This window comes from Bos grunniens, chromosome 25 (assembly GCF_055505025.1).
Source record: "Bos grunniens cultivar Pamir isolate PY7600 chromosome 25, Bosgru_T2T1.0, whole genome shotgun sequence".
NCBI lineage: Eukaryota > Metazoa > Chordata > Mammalia > Artiodactyla > Bovidae > Bos > Bos grunniens.
This window is the reverse complement of record NC_141189.1, coordinates 8,904,165-8,918,040: the sequence shown is the minus strand read 5'-3', so window position 1 is coordinate 8,918,040 and position 13,876 is coordinate 8,904,165. Positions and strand designations below refer to the sequence as shown.

The following is a 13,876-nucleotide window of genomic DNA, read 5'->3' as shown; positions in this document are numbered from 1 at the left end:
CCCTTGAAAACAGGAAAGCCGTCTTTGCGCTGCTGAGCATGGTGATAATCACACAGCAGACTCCATTAACAGCCAGTGATTTAGGCAGAACAGGAAAGTCAATCAGGTGGTCAGATTTTACAGTCCTCTTACTTTAAATCAAGTTTCAAGTGTAGAAAGAACTGGCTTAGAACATCACCGATTCCCAAGGAAGCCCCCACCCCTCACTCCAAGAACTACCTTCCGCAGGAATAAATAATACTGATCATACTTCGCTAATGGCCGTGATCCTGGTGAGGCAGCTTCTCATGGCTGTGCTGTCGGCATTCTCGAAGATTCTTTCTTCCTCCAGGAAAGACAGATAGGTGAGGGTCTCCTTGCCATACTGCTTACAGGCGTCAATCAGAGCTGCAGAGGCAAGGTGATGGAGACTTTTCAAAGGTCCCCCCGGCTCCCTGTGCATTTGGGGCAGCCCCTCCCCTCCAGTACTCACAGTCGGCCGACTCCGGCGGGGCTCTAAGGCAGGTGGCGCTGCCGTGAACGATGGTGTCACTGGTCAGGTGGGCCAGGAGTGTTACGGAGTGGAGGAGCCCACTGATATCTGCAGGAGTTGAAAGGGAACGTTCTCAGTCCTGCTGGAGGGGTGTCACTTCGGTCCCTCCTTCCTCCCCACTTTGCAAGAGGGACACACACACTCCTTTTCTGGGGGCGAAGGAACTGATGGTCATTGCTATGTTCCAACATTTCTGAATATCACCTGGCTGTTGCTAGCAGTATACTCTACTTATCCTTCAGCTCTTACCTTCCGGGCACGCCAGGTACTGGCTCCAGCATTTTTCCAGCTGCTCAATGCAGCTGGAAGTGGAGTTGACCTTGGACAGCAGATGATCTGTGAAAGGGAAGACAGGGTGAAGTCAGAGCCATAGTCACAGCTCGCTTCATCCCCATTAGTTAATCTGCCTCATGGATGACCTTGAGGGGCGGAAGGTGGTGGTGGAGGGGGGAGGCGTGTTGCCCTGCAGGAGCTGCCCTGAGAGTGGGGAGGGAGGAGAGGTCGTTGGCTATGCTGACACGTGATTCTCTCATTGTAGCTTCAAAGGCTCTGCTTTGGAGTTATCTGGTCCTTTAGCCAAGAACCACGGCAACCACACCACGGCCTTGTTTCCACCCCTAACTTCCCATCACTGCCAATTGAATCTAACCCGGCCTTCTTATTAAGTCTTTCAAGGCCCTAGGCATTGGCCTATACAGGAAAAGAATCTTTAAAAAAAATTTATAAAGTATATGTGTAACTGATTCACTCTGCTATATACCTGAAACTTTGTGTTCAGTCACTAAGTCATGTTCAACCCTTTGCAACCCCAGAGACCGCAGCCCGCCAAGTTCCTCCGTCCATAGGATTTTCCAGGCAAGAATACTGGAGTGGATTACCATTTCCTCCTCCAGGGGATCTTCCTGACCCACGGATCAAACCCGTGTTTCTTAACGGTCCCTGCAGTGGCAGACGTGTTCCTTACCACTAGCACCACCTGAGAAGCCCACACTCAACATTGTTAATCAACCCTACTTCAATTAAACAACAAAAAAAGGCTCTTGGATTCTCATTACTCTCGAGCTCAGAGCCCTGGCTCCGTGGGGCGAATCTACATTCACGCTCTGCCCACAATGCAGCAATTCCCATGGCTGCGCCTTTGTGCTCTGATCCAGAGACTGCATCGCGTAAGAGGTAAAGTGCAGTCTCCCTGCACAGGTGTTGCAGCCCCTGGTTCTAGCACTACTGGCTGTGTTCTCAGGTCATGTGCGCCTGCTTCATCACCCGACAAAGGAGGGATAACGGTACCATGCCCCAGCATCACGGTGAGGATCGCTGGACCGAGGCGCGTAAAGCACTGAGAATGCTGCCTTCACAGAGCATAGCGAGCTCGCAGTAAACGTCAGCTCTTCCTGCTGTTTGTTTTTAATTTGGTTGCGCCGCGCGGGATCTCTGATCTTCATTGCAGCCTGAGGGATCTTTAGTTGCTGCAACTAAGAATTCACACACCACAACTAAAGATCCCGCATGCCGCAACGTCGGCTGTTTTTATGGGTTATTATTCCCCACTTTTCTTCCTCTCCATGGCTTCACGTTTCTCTTCTTCTTTCAAAACCCAGCTCACACCATCTCCTGAGGAACCCCTCCGCAGCTGCCTGCTCTCCTAGCATTTCTGCAGTCAACGAGGTACCCACATGTGTTCCTTCCTTTGTAACTGTGGGGTTTCCTTACAGATGGGTTCCCCGCTGAACAAGATATCCTAGTCCTTCCTGAAATACTTCACCAAATCGAGACCTTTCTAGTTAATACTAAAAATCATCTGTTCCCTCCCTTCTGCCTTGTCCTCAATGGGACCTCTCAGGACTTTGCCAACAAGTTCCCTCTGCTTCAAAACAAGCTGGAATCTATTCATGGCTATCCACGCCTTCCCAGATCCCCCAGGGCCTGGATGCTCTTCTGTCTAATATGTGCCCCATCCTCTTGCAATGGGGGCCCCCTCTGACTCCAACGGCATGCCCTGAGGACTCTGGCGGCTAGAGCAGTGGGCCCTGGCTTACGCCCTTGCTGACTCTTGGGGGTGTGCAGGGGGAGAGTATCACTTTTGCCCCTCTGTGCTTAAGGAAGATGCCTCCCCGTCTAGATCTGAAGCTCACGGCAGCCGTGTCTGGATTGAGACCACACTGTTCTTAGAGGCACACAGGGCTGCCTGTCCCTCCCCCTCCTGGCATTCAGAGGTGTTTCAGGCCACAGCACCCAGAAGGCATTTCATGGGTGTGATCCACAACTGTAGGTGTCCCACCTTGTGGGAGGTGGCTGGGGGTGTGGAAAGTCCTACTGCCCAGGACATAGGCACTGCCCATTTTACAGATCCTAGGGGGTGGGGCCTAGGCATCCCCAGGCGATCCTAACACACAGCTGTGCTGGGAGCCTGAGTCAGAGTCACACGGAGTTCAACACCAACACAAGGATCGGTGCCGAGGGGCAGGGGGGATGACACCCAGAAGCCAGGCGAGGGGAGGGGCACCTGCAGATCCAGCGCAGCTTGAGAGAGTGGGCTCCTCAAACAGCCTCAGGGCCTCTTGCACCACCTGCTCTGCAGCCCTCCTCGCCTCGGCCAGAAGCATCTTGTGTTGATCCTTCTCGAGCCGGCATATAGATTCCTAGAGATGGTGGTCCCGGGAGGTGAAGGTCGGCCACAGACCTCCCTAATGAGCCTCCACCCAGTATCCACCGGTGACACAGCTGGGATTCCTGGCACCTTAGCTCAAGCTGCTGCTCATGAGGCCCAAGCCACGGGGTTCGACAGAGAAAAAGCCTTTAACCTTGTCCGCGGGCGTGTGCCACCAAGCCCAGGACGCTATGGCGCTGGACCACGGTGGTCCTTGGGAGAGAGGCCCAGGTCCCTTCTTATCTGCCCCGAGCGAGGCATCAGAAGCTATGCTCGCTGAGTATTCACCTTCACAATCTGGCCAAAGGCCCCAGACTCCCTTTCACAGCCCCCCTGCCTCCACCAATACCCACAACCCAGCGCCCACAGGTGTAAGACTGGACTTGGTCTGCCCCAGAAGCGCCCGGTACTCACCTGTGCGCTGGACAGTTTGAGCTGCGTGTACTCCAGCTGCTCCCGAAGAGCGGACAGCTCCTCCTCCCGACAAGCCATGGCGCTCATCAGGCTGTCCCGGTCCTTCTCCAGGTCTGTGATCTGGGCGGTCCACTTTGCCTCCGACTGTGATGGGGATGGAGTGGCCCGGAGGGAGTTGCTGGGAGAATGAAACTGTCCCCTTCCCAGAGATCCAAACCCTCTCCCGGGCCACCAGGAATCTGTCACCCGCATCCCCGAGTGCGGACTGATCCTGGATGCTTGGTCCCATCCCCCACGTGCCGGTGGGGATGGATGCTGTGCTAAGTTGCTTCAGTCGTGTCCGACTCTCTGGGACCCCACGGACTGTAGCCCACCAGGCTCCTCTGTCCATGGGATTCTCCAGGCAAGAATACTGGAGTAGGTTATCATGCCCTCTTCCAGGGGATCTTCCCAACCGGGGATCGAACCTATCTTTCTTGCCATCTCCTGTATCTTCTCCTCAACACCACCTGGGAAGCCCTAGCTGACAGCAACCCCGAAGCCCAAGGGGAAGAGAATGAGGAAGGGAAAGACAGGCGACACTCACCTGGGCAGAATTTTCCAGGCTGCCTTGGACAATCTGGAGTTCCTGTTTGCTGGTGGCAAGTTCTTGCTTCAAATTTTCTAGTACTTCTGTCTGTTCTTGAGTCTGAATGAGAAGAAAAACAGGAGTACTATGATCTAGGTGGTGGCTTCAAGGGATAAATACGTGTAAAAAAATTCCCAAGCTATAAATGTAATTTGTTTAATCTTTTTTTTTAACTATTTTTTAAATTTTGGCCATGCCATATTGTATGCGGGATCTTAGTTCCCTGACCAGGGATCAAACCCATGCCCCCTGAAGAAGTCTTAACCACTGGACTGCCAGGGAAGTCCCTGTATAATTTTTATATAGAAGCAAGAGAGGTCAGAATGAACCAATAATTTTTCTTCCAGTTACAGGAAATGTCAAGGGGAGCTTTAGGCATGGGGTCCCAAAGAATCAGACATGCTTGAGCAACCGAGCACCACACTCAAATGTCATGCTTGTGCCCACAAATAACACTAATCAAAGCAGAACCAGATTTTTAATTCAGGCATCCCAACACCTGGTAGGTATTCTGCTGACTCACCCTATCTCACCATCTTGAAGCAATCCCCTTCTTTGATTTCTAAGTGGTATTTTTTTCAAAGAGCAGGTTGTGACCCATGAGTAAGAATTCATAACGAACATTTTTTTTTTAAATGCAATAAACAGAGCCAAAAAATAACCCACATAATAAGGTAAAGTATCGCTCTGTGAAACTTTGATTTTCATTAGATTTTTTTTTTTTTTTAACTTTTTGGTCATACCATGCGGCACGTGGCATCGTAGCACCCCGCCCAGGGCTGGAACACATACCCCCTGCACTGGAAGCACAGAGTCCTAACCACTGGACTGCCAGGGAAGTCCTCCATCTGATGCTGTTTTTACTTTGGGACACAGAGAAGTGTGAAAGCCCCTGCTCCTAAGTGGAAGGCACTCTGTTTTATCCACCTGCCATCTCTTATGCCAACGGAACCTGCCGCCTAATGCCAACTCCACCCCAAGGCACGACTGCAGACAGCTCCTGGCTGTGGGTCTTTGTAAATGCCGATCCTCTCTCTGATATCCACCTGCTTCCACTTCAAAACCTCCTTGAGATTCATCTTAGCTGACAAGCCCCACTCAACTTCAGACCTTTCATCACGTCATGCCCCTAACAGCGTACACGTGAGTAACCATGTCCTGTGCCCTAGGGCCCCTTGCTACCCTCCCAACAGATCCGCCCGTGAAGACAAGGCCCTCAGTTCTGTGCAGTGCTCAAAGCCCCCTCCATCTCGATGGACGGCACCCCTCCTCGACTCCCACCTACTTCTCCTTCCACTCACCTTCCGCTGGGCCTGGTCACTGATGCGCTGAAAAGAATCCTCCAGCTCTTTTTTCTCCCGTTCCAAATCCACCTGGGCTTGTCTGGCCACCGACACCTGTTTGGTCACCTCCGCATTCTGCAAGAGAAGAATGGTGTCTCAAACTGGCTTACCTCCCGCTTACAGGCCATTACCCTGTAGAACCAAGGACGGCACTCAGACTGCGAGTGCCCTAAAGATGAACACAGACATCGCTTCCCCACCCAGAGGAAGCTGTTGCCTTCAGATGCTCAACTCTCGAGTATTGCAAAAATGATCAAGATGGGGACTATCACAAGTAGGGCTGGTACCTAAGGGGGAGCTTGAGCTACGACAGCCAGGGAGCTCTGGTTTCCAAGAAATGGTGGGGACACTGGCCCTGGAGAAGCCATCCAGCCTGGGTCGACATCTCCCCTGGGCAGGGGGCCCTGGGCACGGGGGACAGGGTGCTGGTGATGGTGGTGGTGAGGCTCCTACCTTCCGCAGCAGGGCGGCATGGTTCTGCACCAGCTCATTGTACTTCTCCTTCAGCTTGCTGTAGCGCTGCTCGTTGGCTTGGGCTTTCCCTGAATTGTCAAGGACCAAGGTGAGCCGTCTGCACTGGCGGGGCACCCTCTGCTCTTCTGATAAGCCAGAGTCCCTAGAAGACTATCTTGCTTTTCCACAAGCATCTATACCTCCTTCTCCCATAAAAGTCTTACTTAAAATTAAAGTCCTCTGGCACGTCTGCTTTAACAAAGAATCACCTGATTCAAATCCCTCCACTGATTCATGCCCCTTGAGCATTCCAAATTTGGCATTTTAAAATCAGTGTTACTGGCTGCTACGCCACGATTTTTCATAAGCTGTTTTTCTTTTGTCTCCCCATCTCTGTGTTCCCAGCAGGGCCTCATGGGGAACTCCAACCCCCTCCTCCTAACCGCCGATGCTGACGTTCACGACAGCCCCTCTGGACAGACGCCAGGCAGGGACCCTGGTGCCCAGCCTCAGCCTGCATTCCAGGGCTGGCGGGGTGCCGCCCTCCCCGGCCCCACCCTCATGCCCACCCCAGTGACAGCTCCTCACTCTCGATCTCCGTCAGGCTCCGCTGAGCCTTCTCCGTGTCCTCACGCTTCTTCTTGAGCTCGTCCAGCTCGGCCCGGAGGAACTCGCTCTCGTCGGCCGCCTGCTGCCGCAGGTGCTGCTGCTCGGCCAACTCGGCCTCCAGCTCGCTGGTGCGGCCCTTGAGCTGCAGCACGGCCCGCTGGCTCTGTGGGGAGGGCCCGGGGATGAGCAAGAGCGAGGGGTGGGACAAGAAGGTCCCACCTACCACGTCTCTAGTGCCAACCAAATAAACACCTGGGTTTCCCAACGAGCTCAATCCCAAGGCCTCTCAAAGAGAGGTCACTACAAGCCATCCACCCACCAACAGGGGGTGAGGGCAGGGGAGTTCCGGTCCTGTTAGACGGGCCTGGGGGCAATGACAGACCAGCTAGAATGAGGAAGGGGAGAATGCTTGCTGCTGCTGCTAAGTCACTTCAGTCGTGTCTGACTCTGTGCGACCCCATAGAAGGCAGCCCACCAGGCTCCGCCGTCCCTGGGATTCTCCAGGCAAGAGTACTGGAGTGGGTTGCCATTGCCTTCTCTGGAATGCTTGCTGGTCCCAGGTAAAGGATCTGATCATCCATGAGTCAGCAGCAGATACTGCAAATAGCCGGCAAAGCTACAAGCCAAACCTTCTCATCACCACGTGACAAGAACAGATATCACCACAGCCAGCTGGTGGTCATGATTCTCTCCAAGTATCACAGGGCCCCTGGAGTGTGGCTTAAATGCTGCTCGCAAGGGTAAGTGTACTGGAAATACACGACAACCTGGTGCTCTGGCTTTGGCATTTCTACTAATTAACCCTCCATTAAGATGTGGCTCAACAAGAGTGGATGTGAAGATAATTTAATATTGAAAGCTATCATGTGCCGGTGAAGCCCAGAGGTGGATCTGAGCCCAACTCATACCTCAGTCTTCATGTTTTCCAGCTGTGCTTTCAGTTCTCTGGTCTCTCCAAACAGCTGATCAATTAACTGATCCCTAGGAAGAGAAGGAGAGCAAGTTTGCTTCCACTGTGCTTCTCTTTCCTTTGAAATGCGAGCTGGGAGACCCGGGGAGGAGGTTAAAAGCCGATGTTCATTTGGGAACAATTCTTTGAAATCCTGTAAGTTAAACTCTAAGACCCGCAGTGTCTCCAGATACTAATCTACTACCCACGGGCCCACAGGTATCCTAGCCTCATTGGCTACTCCTCTAGGATTTGAAAGGGGTCAGTATTCAAAGGTTAGGACTTCCCAAGTGGCTCAGCAGTAAAGAATCGGCCTGCCAATGGGTTCAATCCCTGGGTTGGGAAGATTCCCTGGAGAAAGGAATGGCTACCCATTCCAGTATTCTTATCTGGAGAATCCTATGGACAGAGGAGCCTGGCAGGCTACAGTTTATGGGGTCGCAAAAGAGTCAGACACGACTTAGTAACTAAACAACTCGAAGGTCAAGACGTTTATCTATGAAGCCGGAGAATTCCTCTTCAGTTGGGTGTGGCGAGTAAGCTCGGCTTAACACAGGGCCCACACCATCTGCTTTAACCCCACAGCCTGGACTCACTTCTCATCCTTGTTCACGCCATTCTGACTGTTGAAATTGAAGGGATCGCTGCTGGAGGAGCTGCCAAAGATGTCATCGAACTTGCTGTCGAATGAATTCTGCTGTGACCAGAAAGGAGTGCAGACAAAGTTAGAGACCCAGAGGGGTCTGTGTGGGTCTCAACAGCCACACGTGGGAACAGATGCTTTCTTAATCTGGTTCAAATCTAAGTACAGCGCCTCCTAGGAACGGCAGGGCAGCGTGATCTGTCTAGGTCGGCGGTTGGGTTAGAATGTGCCTCAACTTCTCTGGTGGTCTAGTAGCTAAGACTGTTCCCAGTGAAGGGGGCCCAGGTTTGATCCCTGCTCAGGGAACCAGATTCCACATGCCTCAACCAAAGACCCCCAGTGCCAAACTAAAAAGATCTCATGTGACACAGCAAAGACCTGCTGCAGGGGCTTCCCTGGTGGCTCGGTGGTCAAGAATCTGCCTGCCAACGCAGGAGACACAGGTTTGATACCACATGCCTCGGAGCAACTAAGCCCGTGTGCTGCAACTACTGGGCCTGTGTTCCAGAGCTCAAGAACGGCAATTACTGGGCCCGTGTGCCCTAGAGCCGGTGCTCTGCAACAAGAGAAGCCCCTGCACCGCAACGAAGAGTAGCCCCCACTCTTTGAAACGAGAGAAAAGCTTGCACAGCAACGAAGACCCAGCACAGCCATATATAAACAAAGTGTAAAAAAAAAAATAGAAAGAGCCAGTGCAGTCAAACAAATGAATAAATAAATAAGAAGGTGGCCGAGCCTGGCCACGGTCCTCCACCCGCCTCCCTGCACCCGGGGGGCACTGGGAAGGGCTGAGTGAGCTCCTCCCACGAGGTCCTCACCTGCTGGGAGGCATCCATCCCCATGAGGTCATCCTTCTCTAAGACCGGCTCGCTGTCGGGGGATGACGCCTCGGCTGGGATCACCACCACGGGGCTGACGTGTTCTGACAGGGCGGAGGCTCGTAGGAAATTAGGTGGGTTCTGAAGAGGGAAGACGCATTTCTTGAACCCTGCCCGCCTGCCAGCCTCGAGGACAGGCCCCCTGGGCTCGGCAGTTCCTGACACGCTTACCTCTGGCAGTTGAGGGATCTGAATGAGCCGCTTGAAGTACTGCAGGTTGCTGGAGCGGTAGAAGAAATCTTTCAACCTAGGGGTGGAGAGAGGTTGGAGGGCTGCTGGGGGCCTTCACTAGCCCCGAGGAGGGGACACCCCACTTTCCTACTGCCTGCCCAGCTCCGGGCACAGGCTGCCAAGGAGACGGCCTCTATGGTGCAATTATGACGCTGCCGGAGACATTATGTATTGCCAGCCCTCACTGATCTAGGGGTGAGCAATGTTGGTGTTGCTTAGTTTTAAGTCGTGGCCGCCTCTTTGCGACTCCATGTGGAGCCTTCCCAGGTGGCTCAGGGGTAAAGAATCCACTTGCCAATGTACGAGATGCAGGTTCAATCCCTGGATCTGGAAGATTCCCCGGAGAAGGAAATGACAACCCACTCCAGTATTCTTTCCTGGAAGAATCCCATGGACAGAGCAGACTGGCAGGCTACAGTCCATGGGGTCTCAAGAGTCGGACACGACTTAGTGACTAAAACAACAACAAATAATCTTGGATGGATATGGGAATGAAGAAACTCCAATTTTTTCTCATCCTCCAGTCTCCATCTTGTATCAAAGCATCGAAGGCCAAGAGCATCAGACATTCTTTCTGAGATGAAAGCGGGTTAGTGATAGCCCTCGCTCTGCAGCACGGAATTTTCTCCTGCTCAGCCCAAAAAACGAAACCCCTGGGGTCTCAGGACAGCCCATCAGACCCCAAGGTTAGGACTGTCCCTGTGACCTCACTGCTGCTTTCCCCGAATTTGGGGACACCGAGGCCTCAGCCGCTGTGTCTGCGAGAGAGAAGGTGATGCTTTCATTAGCTTGAAGAATGAAGGGAAACTGAATCACCTGACCACACGCCCCCCCGCTTTCTGGGCTGGAGCCAACAGTAATAGGCTCTTGCTTTCCTAAGCTACTGGAATTTAACATTCCAGGAAGTCAGCCCCAGGGCCTGTCTCCTAGGATTTAATAAGTCATTTTTTATAGCATAAACATACAAGGCTTTTCAAACAGAATAAGGAACCGGGTGGTTTGCACAACTCTGAACTTGCCCTCTGATTGCTACTCAGCAACCACCAAGAGAAGCCTGGGCTTGGGTTCTGGGGGAGATGCTTTTCCTGCAGTCAAGGATGAAGAAATTAACAAGGAAAACAATCACGCTAGTGTCCTTCCTGGCTCCCTCCTTCCCCTGTCTCTCCTCCATTCCGGCCCCTCTTCTTGGGCAAGCTTAATTGAAAGATGAAGTGGACTTGTCATCTCATCACCAATTTTCTTCCCCAAACGCAGCAGAATCATTTGCCCCCGTCAGACAAGCTCTTCCTCTTCTAGACTGGATAGCGGGCTTAGTTCTTGAATTGATTCAAACATTGACTGAACACTACAGTCTTAAGGAACTATTATGAATTCAGGTGCTAGAGATACAATTACAGGCAAGACAGTCGAACAAAAATAAGGTCATTCTTAGAACTAGAAAGCTGCTATAATGGAGAATACAAGGGTGGGTGGGTGGGGAGGTGGGATGGAACAGGAGACGAGGGGAAAGACCCCACTTAAATAAGGCGGCTAGGGACTTCCTTTGTGTGGAGGTGACTGAAGATGACCTGGATGGAGCTGGCCAGGCTGGAAGAAGAGCATCATGAGGAGGGGGAATAGCAAGTGCTAAGCCTCCGAGCTGTGGGTACGTTTCAAGAACTGGAAGAGGACCCCACAAGGTGCGCCTGAAACACTATGAGCACTGGACAAGGGGTCAGCAAGGACGGGCAGAGGCCAGACCGTGCAAGGACCTTGCAGACCACGCAGAGGGGCTTGGAGTTGTTCTCAGAAGCCACTGAAAGGTTGGGAGCAAGGGGGTTACGTTTTTACAAGGTCATTCTAACTGCTGGGTGGGGATGGGATTGCAGGGGACAGGAGCAGAGCACTGTGCCCATGCTGGAGGGTCCTGGTAGACAGCAAAAGAATCAGAGGAGGTGGGAGGCAGAACGAGAGCCAAGATCTGTTTGTAGATAAACCAAGTATCATCTGAACTCGCTAATGGATTAAACATGGGCAATGAGGAGAATGGTGAGTTTCAGATCTCTCTCCTAAGCGGATGGTGGGCAGTATTTACTGTGATAAAAAAGATCGGGAAGAAAATGTTTTGGGAAGAAAGCCTAGAGTTCAGTTTGATGTAAATTTGGTGTGAAAAGTGAAAGTCACTCAGTCGTGTCCAACTCTTTGGGACCCCATGGACTATACAGTCCATGGAATTCTCCAGGCCAGGATACTGGAGTGGGTAGCCTTTCCCTTCTCCAGCAGATCTTCCCAACCTAGGAATAGAACCAAGGTCTCCAGCATTGCAGGCAGATTCTTTACCAATTGAGCTATTAGGGAAGCCCCAATTTGGTGTAGAGATGTCAAACAGACCACCGGGGATGTGAGCCTGGGATTCAGAGGTGAGGTCTGGTTGGAGATACATCTCTTGGAGCTGTCAGCATGTACATGGCATGAGACCAGGAGAATTTAGGTAAAGAAAAGGAGAAGAGGATGAAGTCCTGGGCATAAGGGAGGCAATGAATGAATAAATGGAATCACCCTCCTCTATGAGATTTATTAGAGAACTGATGGCTTCCCCAGTCATTGGCAGTTTTGCCCACACCTTCTTTTCCTTCGCCTTTAAAGCAATAAAGCAGGTACCCTTGTCCATCGATGATTTAAAAGCAAGTGCTCCTGGAATTTCCCTGGTGGTCTAGCAGTTAAGACTCCACGTTTCTAAGGCAGGGGGTGCAGGTTCGATCCCTGGTTGGGAAACTAAATCCCACGTGGCTGCCGCATGGTGTGGCCAAAAATAAAATATAAAAAAAAAATCAAAGCAAGTGCTCCTGCAAGGATGGGTTGCATTTACAGCACTTTTAGACTCACTGCTTTTCTGTCACTCAAGCCGCTTACTTTGTGAACTGCTCCAGGAAGCGGTCCCGGTGGCCTTGCAGGGTGTCGGCTGGAAGACCTGGAAGGAATTGGCAAAGAGTGAGAGGGAAGAAGAGGGGCAGAGGGCAGGGGAGGGGAGGGGACCATCCTCCCTGGGGCCAGTGGTCAGCCCAGGGGAAGGCATTCCTGACCTAGAGCTGCCCGGGAACTGGTAACCTCTTGGGCCCAGCTGGGGCCAGCAGGGACTCTAGAGGTGCTTATCAGCCAACTCTCCTTCTATCTGCTCCTGGAGTGTGAGCTCCCTGGGCACAGAGGGCTGGAAGTTGTGCCCCTGAGCACAGCAGCAGGGTGGACCAGAGCAGGCCCTGGAGGGGGGCTCTCTCCCAGGGGCCGTGTATACTGGATGCCCTGGGTGAGGCCTTGTGCAGACATGAGTCTGGGAGAGACCCAGAGAGCCTGCTGCGGGGACCAAACACCTCAGGATAGAGACCCACAGGATCCAGTCTAGCACTGGCTCGGTAACTGCTGACTCTATGATGCTGGACAAGCAGCCTCTTAGGGCCGGCCTCCTCCCTGGCAGAGTGGGGACCATTCACCTCCCAGATTGTACAGTTCTGTGCAGTTCAGCTACAGTGTCTTAAATTTCAATTTTAGTAATTTTTGAATGTGATACTATCATTCGGTATAAACAGGGAGTACACATATAAAGTATAGTAATTCAAAGGGGCATCCTACGAGGTATCCAACCAGGACTCCTTAAAGACTTCCCTGGTGGTCAGTGGTTAAGAATGCACACGCCAACGCAAGGGACAGACACAGATTCTATCCCTGGTCTGGGAGGATTTCGTAGGCTGTGGAGCAACTAAGTCTGTGAGCCATGACTACTGTGCCCTTGGGCCTAGAGCTATGCTCTGCAACAAGAGAAGCCACCCCACTGAGAAGCCCCCAACTCGCCACAACTAGAGAAAGCCCCTGTGGAACAACGAAGACCCAGGGCACCCAAAAATAAAGTGGAGAAAAAAGTAATAAAAACAACTGTCGAGGTCATCAAAAACAAGGCAAGTCCAAGGAAACCATCAGAGCTGAGAGGAGCCTAGGGATACCTAATGACTGAATGTAACACCGTGACCTGGGTGGGATCTTGGGACAGAAAAAGGTCATTAGGCATAAACTGGAAATGTGCATAACGCATGGACTTCGGTGAATAATAACGTATCACTATCGGTTCACGAACAACGTGGTAGCCTGGAGGGGGAGGGCAGGGACATCCTGGGTCACTGCTAGGGCAGGCTGGGTGCGTCCCTGCGCACAGCAAGGCTTGGTCCCCATCTTTTATTATCAACACAGCTGGGAGCTCCGCGGGCCTTCTGAAATCGGAGCAGAAAGCCAAGGGCACCGGGGCAGGGGGAGCTGCCTCTCTCCAGGGACGGCCTTGCGGCCAGAAGCTTCCAGAGATCAAGCCCAGAGTACTCACAGGAGTGGAGCTTGAAGAGAAGCTTGACAGCATAATCATAGAGGTGGCTGCAATCCAAGATGACCTGGATGAGCGGGGCGAGGCGGCACTGCCCGGCTGTGGTCACCGACACGGAGCGGGACATGTCCAGGGAGTTGAATACTAGGGGACAGGGAGGGGAGATGTGAGCAGAGCTGGGGAATGAGAGGCACCTTCTCAGAGGGC

At 52.5% G+C, this 13,876-nt stretch overlaps 1 protein-coding gene across 21 annotated transcripts in view; it reads right to left on the bottom strand.

Moving 5' to 3' along the window:
• Nucleotides 1-13,876, bottom strand: part of HIP1 (huntingtin interacting protein 1) — a 136,417-nt gene that overhangs the window by 15,944 nt on the left and 106,597 nt on the right. For 11 of the 21 annotated variants that reach the window (XM_086374494.1, XM_086374492.1, XM_086374496.1 and 8 more), the window contains 15 exons: nucleotides 13,673-13,813; nucleotides 12,220-12,277; nucleotides 9,268-9,343; nucleotides 9,037-9,177; nucleotides 8,172-8,272; nucleotides 7,535-7,607; nucleotides 6,606-6,789; nucleotides 6,018-6,106; nucleotides 5,523-5,639; nucleotides 4,180-4,281; nucleotides 3,594-3,737; nucleotides 3,036-3,171; nucleotides 782-868; nucleotides 473-580; nucleotides 251-387 (listed from right to left, as the gene is read on the bottom strand). In XM_086374494.1, coding sequence (XP_086230620.1) covers nucleotides 251-387; nucleotides 473-580; nucleotides 782-868; nucleotides 3,036-3,171; nucleotides 3,594-3,737; nucleotides 4,180-4,281; nucleotides 5,523-5,639; nucleotides 6,018-6,106; nucleotides 6,606-6,789; nucleotides 7,535-7,607; nucleotides 8,172-8,272; nucleotides 9,037-9,177; nucleotides 9,268-9,343; nucleotides 12,220-12,277; nucleotides 13,673-13,813 — 1,694 coding nt within the window. The remainder of the gene's footprint in view (nucleotides 1-250; nucleotides 388-472; nucleotides 581-781; nucleotides 869-3,035; nucleotides 3,172-3,593; nucleotides 3,738-4,179; nucleotides 4,282-5,522; nucleotides 5,640-6,017; nucleotides 6,107-6,605; nucleotides 6,790-7,534; nucleotides 7,608-8,171; nucleotides 8,273-9,036; nucleotides 9,178-9,267; nucleotides 9,344-12,219; nucleotides 12,278-13,672; nucleotides 13,814-13,876) is intronic. The other 10 variants (XM_086374499.1, XM_086374495.1, XM_086374493.1 and 7 more) reach the window with 1 other exon arrangement.